The sequence below is a fragment of the Odontesthes bonariensis genome, chromosome 18, assembly GCF_027942865.1.
Source record: "Odontesthes bonariensis isolate fOdoBon6 chromosome 18, fOdoBon6.hap1, whole genome shotgun sequence".
NCBI classification, from domain to species: Eukaryota; Metazoa; Chordata; class Actinopteri; order Atheriniformes; family Atherinopsidae; genus Odontesthes; species Odontesthes bonariensis.
In genome coordinates, this window is record NC_134523.1 from 16,731,050 (window position 1) to 16,751,601 (window position 20,552).

At 41.7% G+C, this 20,552-nt stretch overlaps 1 protein-coding gene across 6 annotated transcripts; it reads right to left on the reverse strand.

Moving 5' to 3' along the window:
- Positions 1-2,631: 2,631 nt before the first annotated feature.
- On the reverse strand, positions 2,632-17,611 carry trim46b (tripartite motif containing 46b). Of its 6 annotated transcripts, none has more exons than XM_075449814.1 (12): positions 17,252-17,611; positions 14,634-14,895; positions 14,314-14,503; positions 13,549-13,747; positions 11,779-11,925; positions 11,350-11,445; positions 9,732-9,985; positions 8,836-8,957; positions 8,318-8,656; positions 5,348-5,577; positions 4,671-4,738; positions 2,632-4,061 (listed from the first exon to the last, which is right to left on the reverse strand). In XM_075449814.1, exons 1-12 carry the CDS (start codon positions 17,330-17,332, stop codon positions 3,614-3,616), a joined length of 2,436 nt encoding a protein of 811 aa, XP_075305929.1. In that variant the 5' UTR covers positions 17,333-17,611; the 3' UTR covers positions 2,632-3,613. The 6 variants fall into 6 exon arrangements, with proteins under 6 accessions (XP_075305929.1, XP_075305928.1, XP_075305930.1 ...); XM_075449813.1 differs by having other exon boundaries at positions 17,240-17,611; XM_075449815.1 differs by lacking the exon at positions 17,252-17,611 and adding an exon at positions 16,625-16,877.
- Positions 17,612-20,552: the final 2,941 nt, after the last annotated feature.

Genomic DNA, 20,552 nt, shown 5'->3' on the forward strand with positions numbered 1-20,552 from the left:
TCTTTTTTAGCCGTTTTTATTCTCCCTTTGTGGTTGAGTCAAACCCAAATCCCCAAACAGTTTCCACTTGAATGTGGGTCCAATTAAGCACATATGTGGATTTTCATATTGAAGCTCATAAAAGGTAAACTTTGGCGATTTACATTACATTTACATAAGGAATGCTAAGTGTCTGCATATGTGAGGTGTGTTAATATCTCAATCAAAAGCAGATGGTCATCACTATTTATCATTTTAACCCAGGATATTACCTTGAGCAAGAATCTCTGAGGCAGTCATGTTGCTTTTGATATGCGAAACATTCCTTTGATTTCCTATCAGGAGAGGCCAAATATTTCAACATTTGAAGGTATTTGGGGCATGTTTAAAGTTTGTGCTCTTAGGATTATGATTAGCCAATAAGTGGCATCACTTGCACTTGATTCACATCCTGTCCAGTTCAGTGCATCAGAGCCCACCTGGGACCAAAGTCGTCTATGTCATTTACTATGGGAAATTTTTATTGCATGTATGTTAACAGTAAAGCTTGATTTACCGGTGATTCCTACCCAACCCCTCATGCATACAATTCCATATATATACTTGAGACATTTTGGCAGTGAACACTGTTCTGTGGAGCTCAAGAAGTTGGCATGAAACATCTAGTTAAAAATGTGTGCGTTATTATTATGATTTAAAATCATGATATGGTCGGTCGGCATTTCATATATAGTTTTAGATTCTTAAAAAAACTTTTGATGTGAATTATTCGTTTTTCAAGTTCTCCCTTATGATAAAGCACCCTCTATAGCATACACAGCGTCAAAATAGTCAACTAAATCCAATGCGAGCCACAAACTGTGCTGTTAACTGAGAGCAAAGTAACTCAAAAAGCAGCAGACGTGTGACAAATTAATGGCAAATGCAACACATGTTTCCAGCACTTTGTCGGAACAGCAAGCGTCACCAGAACATCTCCAATGTGCTTTGGGACTTGACTGTTACTTCCATAAGATGTTTCTTCATTCGATAATGGTAGTAGAGAGCTCTGTCAAACATTTTAGGTTTTAATCCCTGTTGGTGTTCAGTTGGGTTTAGATCGGATGATTGGAAGGGCCCCGGTGATCTCTTTCAACTTATCCAACCTTTCAGTGACCCCTCCCTGCCCTGCAGATGGGGAAAATTGTCATCCTGGAAGAGAGACGTTGTTACATCATAGGATTAAGATGATCATTCAGAACAGCTTTGTATTGATTCTCAGTGACCCTTCCCTCTGAGAGGACAAGTGGACCCAAAGCACCAGTTACAGCATAACAGAGTCGCTGAATTCTGTCATTGTAAAATTCTGTGGTTCAGGCCTGTATTGTTCTCTTGGCATTTGCCACAAATGCAGAGAATAAAGTGAGGGATGACTCATCTATACTTTTATTTTCCACATCTCTGTATCGTTTTTTGCACCGCTGACCTCTCAAATGCGCATTCATCTTTGTAATGAGAGGTTTATGCACTGGAACCTTACTTTAAAATCCTTTCCTATGTAATTGTCAATGGACTGTTTATACTCCAACAATCTGATCACATCCCGCTTGGACACTCTCAGTCCCCACAGGAACAACTGCTTTTTTCTTTTTCCTAAAATCCCACACTAATGCACAAGCACAAGGGTCACAACCACGCTCCTTGTGCCTCATATTTGTCAGTGCCTCTTGGCGGCCGATGCATTCAATGTAGTTTTTCCAGTGTGCAGGTTTAAAGGTGTGAAAGGCTGCACGTTTGTTTTCTAACACTGACCAAAGTTTCTCTGCCTGCCTCACTGGACTTGTGTGAAATTATAAAATTAAAGCTGTTGTCTCAAAGGCAAAAAAAAAAGGTAAGAAAAAAATTTAAAAACCATTGTCTTTAGGACAAAAGTGCTACCACTTGTTCCAACACCACCCCTTCTACCTCCTTGGGTGGAATTTGTTTGTTGTTCATAACGTGACACTTGCTCCTGGATTGAAATTATAGCACACAAATGGAAATTTTTGTGCATTTTAGACACTATGCCAGATTTAACAAAACTGCAGTGTGACAATTTAATGTCTTTATACAAAAATAAAACCTCTTTCTTAAACATTTAAATGCAGGTGTCCCTTTAAACACTGCTGCTTTCAAAACACCAGCCATTTGAGATGCATAAAATTAGAAAAAACTGGAAACTGTGCTGGCTCAACACTTTTGCACTAAAGCATGATTAGATGGTAACTGCTACACTGCACTATGCATTTCAGCTGTGTCAGGCGACAGCCGCATTTGTGTTTTTCTCACCCCATTTATTCAGACTTCTCCTTCAAATTGCTACCTCTCTGTATGTATGAGTAAATCGGTAAGAATTCAAGGAGAAAATTTGGTTATAAATGGCTTATTAAAAACTAGATGATTATCAAACATCCAATGATAAAAAATTTCATTCCTCTTCTCAAATAATAACATTCTGACCATTATACACTCTGCAGTGATTTCAACTGAGATTGGACTGTCTTTAGTGTTCTGCATACGGCTCTGTGTTCTGCTGTGTTTTGCTGCCCCCTAGTGGTCAAACCGAACAGTTGAAACATTTACCGAACTCATAAGGGCAACAGAGACAGGAGACAAGGAGTTTTTGTCATTTAAACAAGTCGGATTTATTCAGTGTTTATTTCCTTAATCCATTTTTCTTTTGCAAACATTCTGCCAGCAGGTGAAGTTTACACTGAGTTAATCTCCTACTCTTTTCATTAGAAGCACTGCTCATTAACTTACAATCAAGCAAAGTTTGAAAAAAAAAGAATATTTGCGAGAAAACAACTTTTTATTGTCAGCCAGTCGCTGTTGTTATCAGTCAAACCACACGCTCTCAAGAGCTCAGGGAATTAAACACACAAGTGCCCCCACACACACACGCACGCACGCGCACACACACACACACACACACACAAACATCAGACTCGTGTCTTTGAAATACGAAACAGCAATGCACAAACAGAACTGTGGAAACTAGTGATTAGCTGTGCAGCAGAGGTATAATTGGAGCCTCTAATTGCTGCATTGCCTCGTTGTTCTTCTATACCACTAATTTCCCTCATTGACATCCCAGAAAAACAATAACTTTGGTTGAGATCATAATGGCTGCATGACTAGCATTAACTGTGGTTAAACACAGATTTACTTATGGATGCAATAAAATATTCTCTAATATTCTTTTTGCACTCATGTAATGTCCATATCTATAAAGCAAGATTAAAGACAAGAAATGACAGAAGAAAGCTTCTACAGGGGAGACAAAACTCTGTGGCACTTTATTTACATTAGCTTTATAAATGTATGCAATATAGCCGGGCCATAAGTGCAAGCACAGAAGATATAATTACATGTTGTAATAAGTGCTGGATTAACCAGACACTGCTTAAGCAATAATTCCTGCAAAACTGCGTGTAACAAAAATGTAAGAAACATAATTACATTGCATATTTGTTGCTATAGAAACATCTTCTTATCCAAGAAAATCAAATACAAAAGAAAATCGCTGAGATGTCTAACTTTTCGCTCTAGCTGAGTAAATACTTCACAATAGACAAATACATTCCAGATTACCATTAAAACCTCAGATCAGGCATCAGTTGTTGTTCAAATTAGAGCCACGGGGCTGGATGGTTACCCGTCTGACCGGAGTTTGATCTGCACTGCGATTGGCCACCAGCTCCTGGAGCTGCAGCGCCCCTCCACCAATGAAACAGAAGGCAGGGCACACTGGGCCAGAGCAATCCACATGACCCTCCCACAGGGTTCGCAAAGAGTGGGCATCATAGAAGGTGACGCGTCCCTTCTCAAAGTCAAGGCACACACCGAGCCGTGGCGGCAACGGGTAGGTGATGCCTGAAGGCGAGGAGGGTCCATTGCCGTTGGTGATGGGGTCTCGATTACCATTGCCTTGATTACTGTGGTGGTGGTAGTTGTGCTGGGGCAGGTAGATTTTACCCATACCCATGGTGAGGAAACAGAAAGGTGGTGCAGAGTCCAGGGCATCTTCTGCTCCGCTGTCATGGCCGCTGTCTGGGTCGTAACTGTAGAAACAGTACAAATTAGAAAAAAGAGGATGACATGTTTGATCTATTTCTTCATCTGCTTATCAAGTCTTTCCAAGTCTTTTGTACTCCTTTTGCCTCATAACATGCTGCACTCTGGTAACATGTTATAGGATCTCTGTCAGCTTCGATAAAGCAGTATGAGTAAAAAAATATCTCAATTTAACGAGATTTAAGGGGATAATATACAATCTTCTGAGAGCACTCTGTGTCATACTCAAGCGGAACAAAGTTCCTCTGTCAAGTCAAGTCAAACTGAGGCAAAACCATAAGTAAAGCCTAACGTTCAGCCCATGAAACATCTTTTAGATTTCTCTGTCCCGGGTAAAACCTATAATAATGGTCTTGCTGCTGTCTTGAGGTTTAAAATAGCACATACGGAACCATACATTTAAGTATAAGCCAAGTATAAGCCTATCAGTAAAAATATTACAGGGTTTTATTTTCATCTCATATGCAAACAAATATATTTTTATTTTATCTCCAATCTTTATTTCAAGCTTCTCTTCTCTACTGGTTATTCTAATGTTCTTACTGTTTATTTATTTACACAAGATCCTCTTCTTTTTTTTTGTCTGCTTTACTCACCGGGGACTGGCCATGTCCTGTGGAAGGTGAAACCACTCCTGCAGTTTGGACTCCAGACCAACTCCCACCTGTTCGAGAAGAACAAAGGCAACTAACTTCAGATTTATTTTGTAGTAAATCACAATCAGGCCACCTCTCTTTTTATTAAATCATTTAAAGTGAAGCAGACGCCTTTCATGAGAGGATGAGTGTGTCTCTGCTGGTAATTTCATACACAACACAACACAATTTCAAAAACAACATAAATGTTGTGTATAAACTTGTAATTTAATATAAAGTCAAATTAAGATATTAATACATTCCAGTCAAAACAATCCACCTTAGAAACATTTTTAAGTCCACAGTTTGACTCTTCTTTTGCTCTTGAGTCAGTCCATAGAACTGTAATTCCTAGCATGCACAGTGGAACTCCTACAGATGGCAGCACGTTTGGCTTTTAATCAACCAGAAAGGTCACAGTCAGTCCATTAGTCATTGAACTCTACTGGTTACCCACGGCAGCTCGCATCAAATTCAATTCACCAATACTGCCTACAGAGAGACTTCTGGGCCTACACCCAACTATCTAAACCTATATAAATTCGGTCATAGTTATGGTCCTTCTTGACCACTGCATTCCTCCCATAAATGTCATCTAGCACTGCCATCCATATGCACGAGAGCTAGAAATAACTTGCCTTCACGAGGTAAGATCCAGGTTCAACTGAGCATGCCCAGTAGTGCCTTCCCTGTGTAATGGCTACATCCCCGACAAGAAGATCAGAAGTCAGATGACAGGAGGTGAGGGCATGGTCAGCGGCCTGAAGAAGAGAGAGGCCGGGGACACTGCGAGCACCGCGCTGCTCTTTGCTGACGACCAGCCGGTCGGCATGGAGACCCCAGCGAGAGTCCAGGTAGAAGTTAAGCACTGAGAGGACACACCAGAGTAAAGAACCAGGAAGGGAGAAAAACAGGGAGAGATCGGAGACCAGAAGAATTGAGAGACATGGAAAAAAGATGAAAAAAGACAGATGCATTACAAAATATGACATAGGGGTTTTAGAGGTGAATTTGGGGAGGCGACAGAAGGAAAGTTGTACATATTTTTAGTCAGAAAGTAGCGAGGAGAGGAGAAGTGAGGAGAATAAAAAAGCAACTGAGAGGAGAGAGACAGAACAGGCATGCACCTCCTCCCACCAGCACTGGAAGAGAAAAGGACATCGATCTATACATTGATGACTAAGGGAACAAAATACAGCACGTATCACCATAAAGCTTAAGCGGTGGGAAGTGGTTTTTTTATCGGAGGAAAAGAAGGAGAATAGCAGGAAGGTAAAACAGCCAATAGGGGCACAAGGAATTCACCAGTCACTCAAATTGACCATTAAAAAGCCCCTAGATCTGAATCAGATCCATGTTGTTAAGCTTCAGGTCTTAACAAACTGCAAACCTCATCAGTGCTCAGACGGATCTCAAGGCAGGAGTTAAAATTGGACGCAGAGGGATGAGTGGGTGTCTGATAACAGAAGCTGTGTGGGATGGCCACATACAGAAAGAGGAAGAGAGGAAAGACTTATGTGGTATGGGGTACAGAGAGTTGGCGAAGGGATGAATGCACTTCTTACGTTCTGTAGGAGGCATGTTGATTGGCAGCGTGGAAGTGGCACAGTAGAAGATGACAAGTACAAAGCTGTGAAATGGAAACAAAAGATGAGAGAAAGATAAGGAAATCAAGAGCAAGATGGTGCGCTGAAAATGAGGAGAGAGGTGGAGAGAACTGTAAAAAAAAAAGATGGGAATGAGAAAGAAAAGAAAGATAATGAATTTTAAGCATTTCACCCAGGTAAATATTTTAATGCTTTAACTGTAAATGATAAATAATAGCAGGAGAGACGAGGTGAGTGGCTCCTGATCACAGGAGCTGCTCCTCAGTGTGTGTGGATGTAATGAGATTTTCTTGTAACTGTCGTGCAGTTGCGTGTCAGCAGGAAAACGTCTGCATAATCAGGTCGAAGATATAAATCACATTCTTTTTATTTGGGGTGAAGAAATGTGTGTATCAGCCAAAATAAAGCTCTTAATGTTGTCTCACCAAACAGGACAGCGTTTCATGGATGCTGAAACATGAGATCTTGTAAGAGCAGCACCATAATTGTAAGAGCAATTAATAAAGTTTAAAAAAGTTAAACTGACCCCTGGATGATCTATCAAAAAAAAGCTTTGACCTTCCATACTTTCCACAGCTGTTGCACAAAGACCTTTTTGATCTGAGAAACATTTACTGGATAGTTACACCTGTGTGTGCTTCCGGCAAAAGTTGTTTATACTGGCTGGGTTACTCCTCTCCATACAACCTGTTTAACGGTTTATACGTTACATCACTTTCTCATGTCTTGGGAATCAACTTTGGCAATATTGTCATAGCACTTGTGAATCTTGATAAGAATAATCACACAAAGATGACTATAGCTGTAGAGAATTTAACTTCAATCTTGTTTAGAACTGCCGCATGGTGGGGCAGGGATTTCCCAAGAGATCAGTAAAATTCCACTGATAAAGCTGGGCCAGCAGTCACCAGCACTTTAGTAAAAGCTTTAGTAGATATAAAAAACATTCTGTGTTTGAGTCTATAGGAAAAGAGTTCAAAGGGACTAAAATCCAGAGAGATTAATGGCCAGAGGAGTCATATCATTTAAAAGTTCCTAAAGCCCCAATATCATATTGGACAAATACTAAAGTTGAACCAAGTTTATTGAATCAATGTTTTTGCATGACAGCTGCTCTAAATTTTTATCAAAAATCTCATTGTTAACAAAGAACGGGTACGGTATATATGCACAATTACTTCCTGGTTAAAAGCTTACTGAGATTAAGTGGGGGGCGAAACAGAAACACCCATGCTGTGATAACTCATGTTTAAGTAAGAGTGAGTCACAGACACTTTTTATGAGAAGTCACTTCATTAGTTTGGCCATGAAAAGTTCATATATTTATATAGACCTGAAATTATACAGATCTACTCCAAAGAGTTTAAACCAACCAAAATAGACGTATCTGAGTCAACATCACTGCATTGTGAGCTCTTAGATAAATGTTTATTTTTCTGCAGATTTTTACCACATTGCATGACATTAAATTTCCTCCTTTTGTATATTATCTATCCTATGTTACTTGGATTTGTGAAGCTGACATGACACTAAACCAAACAGTTTATCGAAATGGATGTCAGTGAGTAATGTCTGCCATGGAGTAAAATTTCTTCCTTGTGTTGCTTACCCTCCACTGCAGGGCAGCCAGGATACAACTGGCCCTATTTGTCTCACTCTGACTGCTGAGTTTTCATTTAGCAGAGCAGGGAAAGACTCACCTCATACCATGAAATTACTAAAGAATGAAGTTCACATTTCTGTACCTAGATTTAAGATTTTTTTTTTTACGGAATTACAAACATTTTTGGATGATCAATTGAACTTAATGATCCAGCTCCATACATAACCAATAAATATGTAAAAGAAACACATAAACATAATCATGTTTTTTCCCCGCAAGAAAACTGAGAGATTCGCACCTACATTAAAACTAGTCTAATTTTCTTTTTTGTCCATGTGTTGATTCAGTGCAGTCTTTCCATGGTATTGACAACCAGAAAGTTCAGAGTGTACCCTCACCTGGTGCAGGTGGAGTGTGCAGGTACACCTCCTCGCTGTACTCCCCGTAGCCCGCCTTGTTGCAGCCTCTCACTCGCAGCACGTACACGCTGTCCATCTCCAACCTGTCAATCACAGCACTGCTTCCACTCACTTCATCCAGTCGTTGCCAGCCCCAACGGGCAGCAGACAGTCCTCCTCTGATCCCGCCTCTGGACGCTCCTCCTGGCACCACACCCCGGCGGCGGTACTCTACTGAAAAGTGCCAGGCGGGTGCAGACTCTTGGGGCAGTCGCCAGGACAAGAAGAGCTGGTCATAGGCCAGAGTGCGCTGAGTGTCGATGACTGGAGCCAGAGGAGCTACGACAAGAATAAGGTTAATGTGGGGTTTCTATGAAAAGTTAATCATGGCTTAAACTGAGTAAACCCTTAATTAAACAAGTCTCCTCCTTATTTTCTTCCTTATCTTGTACCCATCCACTTTCTCCACCCTCATCCTTGCCCTTCTTTTCCCTTCATTTCGCCGCTCCCCTTCTCACCCTGGATGAAGTTCAGCTCTGTCAGGAGTTTGAGCTCTTTGGAGACATCCAACTGAAAGTGTCTGAAGGATGGATCAGCAGCAAAGGTGAAATGCTGGAGATTCTCAATTGCTTTACTCAGCCTGGTGCAATCAAAAACAGGGAAGACAGTTAAGAGGAGAGACAGTGCTTCCACATTTCTTTCAACAAGATGGGTGGGCTGGAGACACAAACTGATAAGCTGGGAGGGATAAAATAAAAGATGAGCAAATTTTCTGCTTGAGATCAATTCACATTTGTTGAGTGTTTATAAGAGATAAGCTACTTTGAGTTTGACTTTTGTAATGTGAGAGAACACACTACTTACTGCAATGGTGTATTCAATGATTAGTTCTAAAACAATCAGAAATGTGAGGGAGCATGGCACACCGTATACATCTATATCCAAAAAGTTGGTGTTTTGTGCAAAATTATCAATCAAAAACATTCAAACTGTGCTTTAAATTGGAAATAGCTTGCAGATTCAAAAGCAGAGAAAAGGACATTTTTCCTTTTTCTGATAAATTTATGCACAGTTTTAATCACAAATATCATTTTTAAAAAGCATGGTCAGAGGAAACAAAAGACTTTAAAAGTTGAATAATCCTATAAATACAAGAAGGAAAAAATGGCTAAATAATAAAGAAACATTGTTTAGCCAGCATCATTGATGATATTAAGCTGCATAAGCACACATGACATATGTAACATGAACATCTGCCACAAAAACATTCATTCTAAATTATATATATACATTCTATTAGCATAATAAGCTGTCATACAGCTAATGGAACCAATGAGCGTATCCCCTGTTCTAATAGTGAAATATATAAGTCATGACAGAACTTGTCTATGCCTTAGATAAACAAATAGAAGACCTGTTATGAGTTTGGCGAGCAGCCTGCACAAAACAGGGCTGGTCTGATTCTTTCAGCAGCTCCTGGGTGAACGCCATGAGCCCTGCATGTTCCATCAAGCCCCGTCTCTCCGCCACCTGAGCAGCCAATGCTTCGCCTCGTTTCTGTCGCGCCACTTCCAGAGCCTGGGTGAATGAGGCGTGACGCTCAGCCAGAGCAGCAGTCAGATCCCTGATACTCTGAGCCAGCTGCTCTCTGGCTGACACGCTGTTAACCTGGTGACGAATAACACGCACAGACAAGTTCAAACATCTGAAAACAATGCATCTTCACAGGGATTCATTAAGCCTTAAAGAGCTTGCTTAAAACTACAGAGTTTAAAATACACAAAAGCGGATTAATTACTTTCAAAAAGCATGTGTGCATCAAGTTTGTTGTCATAGACATACTGATTTTTAACAATGCAATGGATGCATGGTTAATAATTTCCCCATGTGCATTAACTAAACAATAAAATATTTACAACTTCATAAGCGCTTGTTGCTATACTTGACACATGATGTAAAACTGAGGATCAAAGCCAAAACTAGCTTAATTTTTCACCTGGCAGTTTTACAGACTCTCACCGGAGACAGCTGGGACTAACAGAAGCTCGGCTGCCACAGTTTATCATGGCCGAGTTGACTCCCTTACTCTGCCACTTTTGTGTTATATCAGCTGAGATCTTGAGTGCCAGTTCTCAAGATAAGCCTGCCATCCATCCATCCATCTTCTATAGCTGCTTAATCCATATCAGGGTTGTGGGAGGGCTGGAGCCTAACCCACCTGCCATCGGGTGAGAGGCGGGCACACCCTGAACCAGTGCCGGTCCATCAAAGAGTCAAGCAACCATTCACGCTCACTCTTACGCAGGCTCAAATTAAAATCTTAAATCACCAATTAATCGTGCATGTTTTTGGACTGTGGGAGGAAACTGTTGTTCCCAGGGAGAACCCATCCATGCATGGGGAAAACAGAAAGGCCACAGCCAAGATTTAAACCTGGAACTTTCTTGCAGTGAGGCAGTGCAAACCACCACACCACTGTTCAGCCCCACAAACCTGCCATGTTAATGTTAATTGCACAATTTAACAATGTCACTGGCATGCAATGTTGTTAAGATGGAATGTAACCAAAAGTTATTTATGGGTGCTGTTCAGAGATCTGTCAGTGTCCTCAGTGGAAACGCCCACAGTTTCTCTTTAAAACCAAACTTTATTTATTTGCCAGTTGTTTAAATCCTTCATGTTTGGCTGGGTGGTAAATACACAGAAAATGAAGAAGCACAGCAAGAATTGTCGGAAGTTGCAGTTTCACTGGAAATACGTTCAATAGAATCTTTGAAAAGTGCCGCACACTCGGGCTCCATATGTATTAATCATTGTGCTATTCTGTCTCAAACTGCATATTTATTTCTACATTACACAAACTTGAAGAATTTGCTCTGGATAAAAAAGCAATTATTTCAGTCAATGTGACTGAAGTTGAATATTTCCACAACCACCAAAAGGAACCAGAATACAGCAGCTTCAACAGTTTTATGACATTAAGCTGCTAATTGATGTTCAGTAACATTTTATCAGTCAAAAGAATGAATCACCTCAGTCTGAGTGATGGCACTCTCCAGCTGGGTAATCTGAGCCAGAACTGTGTCCTGGTTGGACAGAATGTAGTTTATCTCTTTAGTAATCTTTTCCTGTTGAATAAACAAAAAAAAAACACATCACAGAGATTAAAAATTACACAGAGCTTTAAACTAACTTTGTATTAGTCCATCTGCTTTAGTTTTACAAGTCTCTGGTATATCAATAGCTGCTTTTCAAGAGTAATTCCTGTATAATTATAATTCTGTTTCAAAATCTGGATACAAATCTATCAATGGCATAAATCAAAGAGGTTTCAGAACAAACACCTTCATATGAACACTGACATCAAGCTTGTGTGCCTTTTTATACATAACTGTAGATTTCTTATGACTATCTGTTGTTGCAAACCTTTCATTTTGTCTTTGTCAGATTCACAGCCATACCTTCAGAGCTTGGTAAGCCTGCGCCACTGGGAGGATTTTGTGTCCAGCGTGGATGCGGCGCAGTTTGCAGAGAGGGCAGAGCAGCCGCTGACAGGACCTACAATAGAACTGCAGCTTCTCCTGGTCATGCTCCGGACAGGTCAGGACCTGGAGAAGAGAGGGACATTAAATCAGAAATAATTCCTTCACCTTTACCTCAGGAGAGAAAAAGCAAATCTTTGTAACATACAGATGTATGGGAAATGCGTCATTCTAACTTGTAAAACAGCCAACATCAGCGAGAGAAAACAGAGAGAGAGAAGCCATGTTTTTCTACTTTTATTATTTTTAGGCTCCCTGGTGTTATCTTTATCTATGTGGCTCGGATAACAAAAGCATTTCCTGAAAATACCGGACAATTAGGTCAAAACATCGACTCTGCACCACATCCATCTTAATAACACAAAAACTAAACAGACAGATGGACAGGGGCTTCGTCAGCTGCAATGAGGGCGCTGCTCCGCTCCGTTGTAGTAAAGAGGCAGCTGACCCGGAAGGCAAAGCTTTCAATTTACTGGTCAATCTTTGTTCCAACCCTCACCTACGCTCAAGAGATCTGGGTAGTGACCGAAAGAATGAGGTCGTGGATACAAGCGGCTGAAATGGGTTTTCTTTGGAGGGTGGCCAGGCTCTCCCTTAGAGATAGGGTGAGGAGCTCGGCCATCCGGGAGGGAGGGAGTAGAGCCGCTGCTCCTCTGCATCGAAGGAGTCCACTGAGGTGGTTCGAGCATCTGGATTCGATGCCTCCTGGTCGCCTCCTTTTGGAGGTTTTTTTTGGGCACGTCCAACTGGGAGGAGGCCCCGGGGAAGACCCAGAACTCGCTGGAGGGATTATATATCCCTTCTCTCCTGGGAATTCATCTGTATCCCCCAGGAGGAGCTCAATAAGAGGAAGAGTACTTTTACCCAAGGCAAGAAGCCAAAATGCTAAATTCATTCTTTAGTGTAACAAAGACCACACATAGAAACACATTTGCCATTTCCACACACAAACAGTGGAGAGTTTCAGGAAAATGGGCAGAGAATTAGGTCAAGACTTTCTTCGTAGGTGCTGCTCTCACTTGGGTCGCCAGGTTTTCTTTACAGCATCTTGAAAATAGCCACTGATACTTAATCATCCACAAATGATAATGATTGCTTTTGTTTTTCTATCAATACCACAAGTATTTGTTCGTACCTGCAGAATCAATGGACAAATGGAAAGTAACATACAGGTCAGAAGAAAATAGGTATGAAGCAGCAACTCTTATGCCGCTTGCAGTAAATGCAATTTGTTGCTGTCTTTACACATCATCTCACTCACTCATATTCTAGGTGATAGCTGGGTAACTGGCTTGGTAAAAATCTACATTTGTATGGAGTCCTTCTAAAACATGTCTGGAAAGTAAAGGACTGTAGTGCATGTGTATGGACAGACAGTGATGAGACAAAGAGAAAGGTGGAAAAATGTAAACATCCTCTGCCAGATTTCCAAACCCATTAAATTGAGAAGACTTGAGATGACTTATATAGCATAATTTTACCATTTTCTATGAATTATTTTACTTTATTCAAGTACATACACTGTCAATTTAAAAATGCATCAATACTTTCTGGAAACTGTAAAAAAGTGGTACCAACAGGCTCAATGCACAGAAATTGTCTTCATTTTCTTTTATGTTATCATTTTAGAGTTTATTGTTTCATATCTAGATAAAAATTAGCAATAAGTGTCTCAGTGTATGACAGTACCTTTGGTCTGAAGTTGAGTGTTGGCTGGATATGTTCATGTTGTGCCCGTGGCGTTCCCCATGGGTGATAGAGCTTGAAACACTCATTGCAGAAATTGGATCTGCAGTCAGCACAACCCTTAGTGGCCTCCAGAGTGTGGGGGGGCTTACAAAACTGGCACATCACAGCAACACTGCCCAGGCTCACTGTGTGTCTGTACCTGTTTGAAGTGTGGAGAGAAAGCACAGACGGTAGAAAGAGAAAGAGTCTGGTTTAGCATTTATCCATCTAGTTTGTTTCATTGTGATGAAATATATTTTTCACAAAAGGACATCCGGTCATCAAAAGTGTAAAAATTAAGAAGTTAGAATTCAAAATAATAAAAATAATAAGAATTCAAAATAATTCAACTCCTATAAAAGGTTTTGAAGCCTGTGAGAGGTGCAGTGGGTGATTGAGACTAACAGTATCAAAGTGGTGAGAAACTGAACAGAAAGCTGCTAGACTGTGGAAAAACACTGTCATTAAGGGTTGCTACTGTACAATATGTTGCAGTGCACACTGTGCAGGATTCTTCACAGTTCAGCTGCTGCTGAATAATGGCAATTAGATTTGGACATGTTCCCGATCCTCCTGTTTTTCAGGTCGGAGCCATCCATTTCTTTAAATTTGTACCTTGACATCATCTGCACTGAAGGTGTGGGGTTTATGTGCATGTCTTTCTTTCTTCCGTTCATTATTAGTTTGAGGTATGTGTGCAGATTTGCGTGCTTGTGTCGTATCAACCTCTCCACTATGCGCTCCAAGGTGAGGTTGCGGAGACAGTCAGTAAGGCCTTTCTCTCCTAGTTCAACATCTCGGCCGCAGGGGACGCAGGGGAACATCATCACCAGGGGTGGGCCTTCCTTGCGGCGGCGTCCTGGATACGTCCCATATCCAGGAGACCGTGGCATGGATGGGGAAGGCGGGTGGGGACCTCAAATCAAAAGAAAGAAGCAGTTATAAGCAGAGGGAGGGAAGGAAAACTGAACTAATTAAAGCATTCCCCTTCTCTTCCCTTTGTGAGATCAAATTCAGATGGACTCTAAAGAAGAGGCACTCCCTACCTGATCGTAGCACACGGTCAATGGGCCTCTGCTCAGCTTTAGGAGTCGGCCTGCGTGCCTGACGAGGTGAGCGCGTGTTGGGTGTGGAGGCTGGGGAATTGGGCTCTGGGGGGAGCTCTGGAGGCGGATAGCCATTTGCCACTAAGACCTCAGAAGCACACAAGAGACAGACACTGTGCTGGCATGGCAGCACCACGGGTTGTTTTACTATTTCCTTACAAACAGGGCAGTGCAACTCATGCTCCAGGCTCTTCATGTTAGACTGTTGGAAGCAAAGAGATGAAGAATTGTTAAGGGAATCGTCCCTAAGATGGAATTATTTTGTATAAAATTCAACCTTTAGAGGAAAAATTGGTACCTTGAACCTTTAATAGAATATCAAAGAGAAGTAAGAGTTGCTGATAAGGAATTGTGTTATATTAAAACATTTAGTTAAAACATTAGTTAATATTTCAAAATATTCAATACCTAAAGAGCATTCAGGTTAGAGGAGATAACAAGACAGGACTTAGAGTGGCCAATATGAAAAGCTATTTGAGAAAGGCGACACAGGACTGGTTAATTATGGATAAAGACCAAACGTTAATTATTCAACCAATGTATCCCTTAGTCCACAGTCCCTCATATGAGCGTATGACGTATGCATATGACATGGGCTCCTTAACTAGCAGCTACATTACGGTTTTATGACATTGTGAAAACTAACTATATTTATATCATATTTCTCATGTGAATGTTATAAATGTGCAAAACGAACAGTGTGTTGAATACATCAGGCCAGAATGACAACTGGCTCAGATCAGAATCCACAAATTCATCCATAACATAAGAAACACAGTGTCATTAATGCAACACACTTCCTACAAAGTAGAGAAACTGTTGGCTTTTATGGCACAGTACACACCCCTACGAAGGGGAACGATACAAAGACACACAGTGGGAGTGTTATTTGTCCATTTAGTGGTCTAAATCACTGTGCAAAATTATTTCTAACATTAGCTACTGAACCTGTACCTTCAGTCTATGAAACCCCAGCCATCAGAGCTGTGGGGCGAGTGTACATTTGGATCTCTGGAGCAGCTAGCACATCACAGCCACACTCAAGGACATGGATTTCGCAGAACAGCTCACAGGCTGTTGCAGAAAATTGTGACTTCACACCTATAATCACTTTAAATCCACAGCCGTTTGGAGAAATGACAAAGGTCCTATCAGTTCCATAATAACGCTAATACCATCTTACCAGTCAGGTTTTGTGTTCAGTCAGTATTTGTTAGTGCAGCACAGATGGAACACATTAAATCGGGCAGGCCGGCTCTCTTGCTTCACAGGATGCCCTTGACACACAATTTCAACCTTCAAACAAAACTGTTGCAGACCCAGCTGCAGCCATCACAGACACAAGGAATTAACGTCAAAATGAGGACAAAACTAAACTGACTGGCTATGCTGCACAGGGAATATGGGAATTTTCTGTCTGTGGTGTGATGTGATGCAGCAGGACGACTTGTCACAGCACACCATAAAACACACAAGCGGTGAGCACACTCTAAAGAGGACATTAAGGGACGACAAAAGTCACTCATAAATGGTGACTGATGACAGGAGCATCTTTCCAATCTTTCCAAGGAATAATATAGCTAAGTTACATACATCTTTGAGGCAAAATTAGCTCAGGCTTTTTCAGGGGAGAAAAAAAATTAGCCTTGGCATAGCCTGAAGCATCAAATTGGACTCACCGAATAATCACAATTACCTACTTTCTCCCTCAGTCCACCTCAGTCTCTCTGTGTCATTCTCCAATGTCAATTCCGGCCTGTCTATCTCCTCCTCTAGCAGTTAAGCCAAACGCAGTTTCAGGTTACTACGATTCCTACAGGCTAAAGAAACCACGGCAAACAGTGACCCTCCGCATCCATCTTAAATGGCCTGTGCGCACTGTTACTGCCCAGCGGCGGCGCGGTGAGGGCGTAAAAGAGGCGCATCCTTACCTTCACCTGGAATCTAGGCGCCATGACAGTAGACTACGTAGGCTATATATCTCCCGCATCAGGACAGTGATGTCTCTAGCAAATAGGGGAGGGGTTTGAAGCACTATATTGCCAGCATCGAGGTGTAAGATGGGCTCCAGAGGAAATGGGCCGCGGTGGCTGATTCGACAGTATGAAAATATTCACCCCCTCGCCCGCCCCGCTGGCACCTTTTTTTCTGTAAGGCTGCCACTGTAACGGCCACTGCTGCCAGCAGCATCCGGGCACAGTTTTCTCCCCATCCTGAGCAGCAACCAGGAGTCCTGCATCTCGTCTCCATGGAAACGAGCATCCAATGATCCCCCCAAAAAAGAAACGTTGTCGTTTCAGTCTGCACCCATACTGTTTTACCATTAGATATTTAACATTCCATAGCTGCATCTCATCAACGAGCGTCGGTTTCATTTCTGCTCATTTCGAAGAATTAAGATCCAATCTCGCACCATATGCGTTAAAACCTTTTAATCTGGGTTCGAAAATAACCACGGTGCAATCCACGCTGCAGTCTTCTCTCACCCTGATTTCGATAAACATTCAGTGACAACACAAAATCAGACATTTAAAGCAGCTACTCACGCTGATACGAACCAGAGCTTCCATCGCTGATGTGGCTGTTTTTAAATCCATCTCTGCCATATGAAGAAAATATCTCTCCCCTGTTCTCATCATCTGGATATAAAGCGAGACGTATCTAGGCCACAGGCCGTGTAGTAGATGTTAATAAGACAAATACACGATCATTTAAGCGCTTTTGCTAATGTTTTTAAAGCCGTTTTGTAATTCCTGCGTTTTTTCCTGTTTTATCTATAGACACTCGTCTGGGCTTTATTGCCACAAAAATAAAATAACACGGAAATAACACAGAAATGCGAAAGGAAGTCAATCCAATTTCAAGATTTGCAGTGAATATCAACATACATCTACGCTAGTATTAACAGATGCCTGTGGCTTTATTCCCTACCCAGAGATCCCGCCCCCCACCCTTCCCATCCTTGAAAGGATGCCTTCAAATGATGGAGCAAACAGTGGGGAGAAAGGCTGATGTCACTGTTGGAAAAAATAAACATTTCTGATTCCGCGATTCATGAATCTCATGAAAGTAGACCTCGTTACAGGCTGTATTTCCATTATCCACAGAAAACAAGAAAATGTAGACAACACCCCGAACCAGAGCTTATTTGTATAGTGGCCATATCTAAATAGCTTCCATGAGGTACCAAGAGCTATAGGGTCGCTGGGATAACCTGCATTTTGGCAGAATTCCTTTAAAAGGAATTCAGCAAAAGAGGCAAGAGATCAAAAGGAATCATTTTGATCATGTTTCAGAAAAAAATTACAAATCAAGTCAAGTCATCTCAAAATAAAAGTAAATCAATATCATTTCTATAAACGAATTAATAGGGAACATTTGAAGGTCATGGGTTGGTTTTACAAAACCGCTTTAAAGATGCAGTGAGGCTTAGTTTTGATTTCAATTGTAATAATTTCAAATGAAATGAGTTATGAAACACTCAGAATTTATTTTTCAAAGAGAAAAAAAAAAGAAAACCAAAAGCCAAAAGCTTCCAATATGCAACAACATGCAATGTCGTTTCTAGTTCTAGAATGCGCCGTTGAGGGTGGCAGCACGTTGGAGTAGCTCTGTACCTCACATTGAGATTTTTTCTTTTTTCTAAATTTCATTCCTGTTTTTTCTTGGAAGAAATTGCATTTTTTGGACAACTGTTCCTTCCTGCCTTGGATGCTGTGCAGCTGGATTGATTTTTCCCAATACTTTTGTATATTTTGCTCTTTTGTTATGATGCATAACCATAGCAACAGGGTGGTTTACAACAGGGAGCAGCTGATTAACATTGGAAAAGCAGAAATAATTCGACAACTGAAGCCAGAAATCCCACTGGAATTGAAAAGGAAGCGTTGTGGATGCAGAGCAGGAGCAAAGAGGACAGAGAGAAAGAATAAGTTCAAACCATTTCTGCCATCCATCATCATGGGCAATGTAATATCGTTAGCTAACAAGTTGGATGAACTTCTAGCCTTGACAAGGACTCAGCAAGAATATCGGGAATGTAGCATTATGTGTTTTACTGAGACATGGCTGCAGGATCATATCCCCGACTCCAGCGTCTCTCTGCTGGGCTTCCTGACTGTACGAGCAGATCGAGATTTAAAGAGTAGCAGGAAAAGGAAAGGGGGTGGATTGGCAGTGCTTGTCAACAACAGATGGTGTCACCCAGGACATGTTACTGTGAAGAGTCGTCTCTGCAGTCCTGACATTGAACTATTGGCAGTAAGTTTTCGTCCATATTATTTGCCAAGAGAGTTCACCAGTGTTGTTTTGGTGGCTGTTTACATTCCACCCTCAGCTGTTGCCGACACTGCATGTGATGTCATCAGTTCCGTTGTTGCTAAGATACAGACACAACACCCCAATTCTTTTGTGGCAATATCTGGTGATTTTAATCATGCCTCACTCTCTGCTACACTACCAACTTTTCAACAGTTTGTCAGCTGCTCTACCAGAGAAAACAAGACATTGGATTTGTTTTACACAAATGTCAAGGATTCATACATTTCCAAATCAAGACCTCCCCTGGGTAAATCAGATCACAACCTTGTTTTTCTCTGTTCAGCATATAAACCCCTTGTCCAGAGACTACCTGTCACAAAAAGGACTGTTAGAAAGTGGTCACAGGAAGCTGAAGAAGCCTTACAGGGTTGTTTTGATGCAACCCATTGGATTTTTCTTTGTAAGCCACATGGAGAGGACATTAATGCCATGACTGAGTGTGTGACTGACTATTTAAACTTCTGTGTGGACAACACCATCCCCACCAGAACAGTGAGATGCTTCCCTGATAACAAACCCTGGATCACCAGTGAGCTAAAGGAACTATTGAACAAGAAAAAAAGAGCCTTTAGGGAGCGAGACAAGGAGTTACTGAGGAGTATACAGAAGCAGCTCAAAGTCAAGATCAGAGAGAGCAAGGAGGTGTATAGAAAGAAGCTTGAGAGTAAACTGCAGAGGAACAATATCAGAGATGTGTGGTCAGGAATGAAGAAGATCACAGGCCTCAAGCAGAGGGAGGATCGGATGGATGGAACTCTGGACAGAGCAAATGAGCTGAACACATTCTTCAACAGGTTCAGTTCAGGAACAAGCTCACCATCCTCCCCTCCTGTTCCCAGCCAAAGAGACATCCCACCCTCCTCTGACTCACAGCTTTCCTGTAACATCTCCACCTCCACCTCAGTCATGGATTCTTCTGCTTCCACTAGTTTGTCTTCAACCAAATCAGGAGATGCTGCTGTCCCCTTTGCCTCCCCCTCCCATTTTTCTGTTTCTAGAAGTCAGGTGAAGAGGCAGTTGAAGAGACTGAACAAGCTGCAGGTCCAGATGGTGTCAGCCCCCGAGTCCTGAAGGCCTGTGCAGAACAGCTCTGTGGGATTCTGCAACACCTTTTCAACCTTAGCTTGACCCAAGAGAAGGTACCACTGTTGTGGAAGACATCCTGTCTGGTTCCAGTACCAAAGAAAACCCACCCTTCAGTCATCAATGACTACAGACCTGTTCCCCTGCCATCCCACATCATGAAGGTCGTGGAGAGACTCCTGTTGACCCACCTGTGTAAGCAAACCAGCACATATCAGGACCCCCTGCAGTTTGCTTATCGCCATGGAGTTGGAGTTGAAGACGCTATCATACACCTGCTTCAACAAACCCACTGTCATCTGGACAAAGCAGGCAGCACTGTGAGGATCATGTTCTTTGATTTCTCCAGTGCATTTAACACAATCCAGCCTGATCTGCTTCGTCTGAAAGACTCAGGTGGAGGCCTCAACAATCACCTGGATTAAAGACTACCTGACAAACAGACCACAGTTTGTC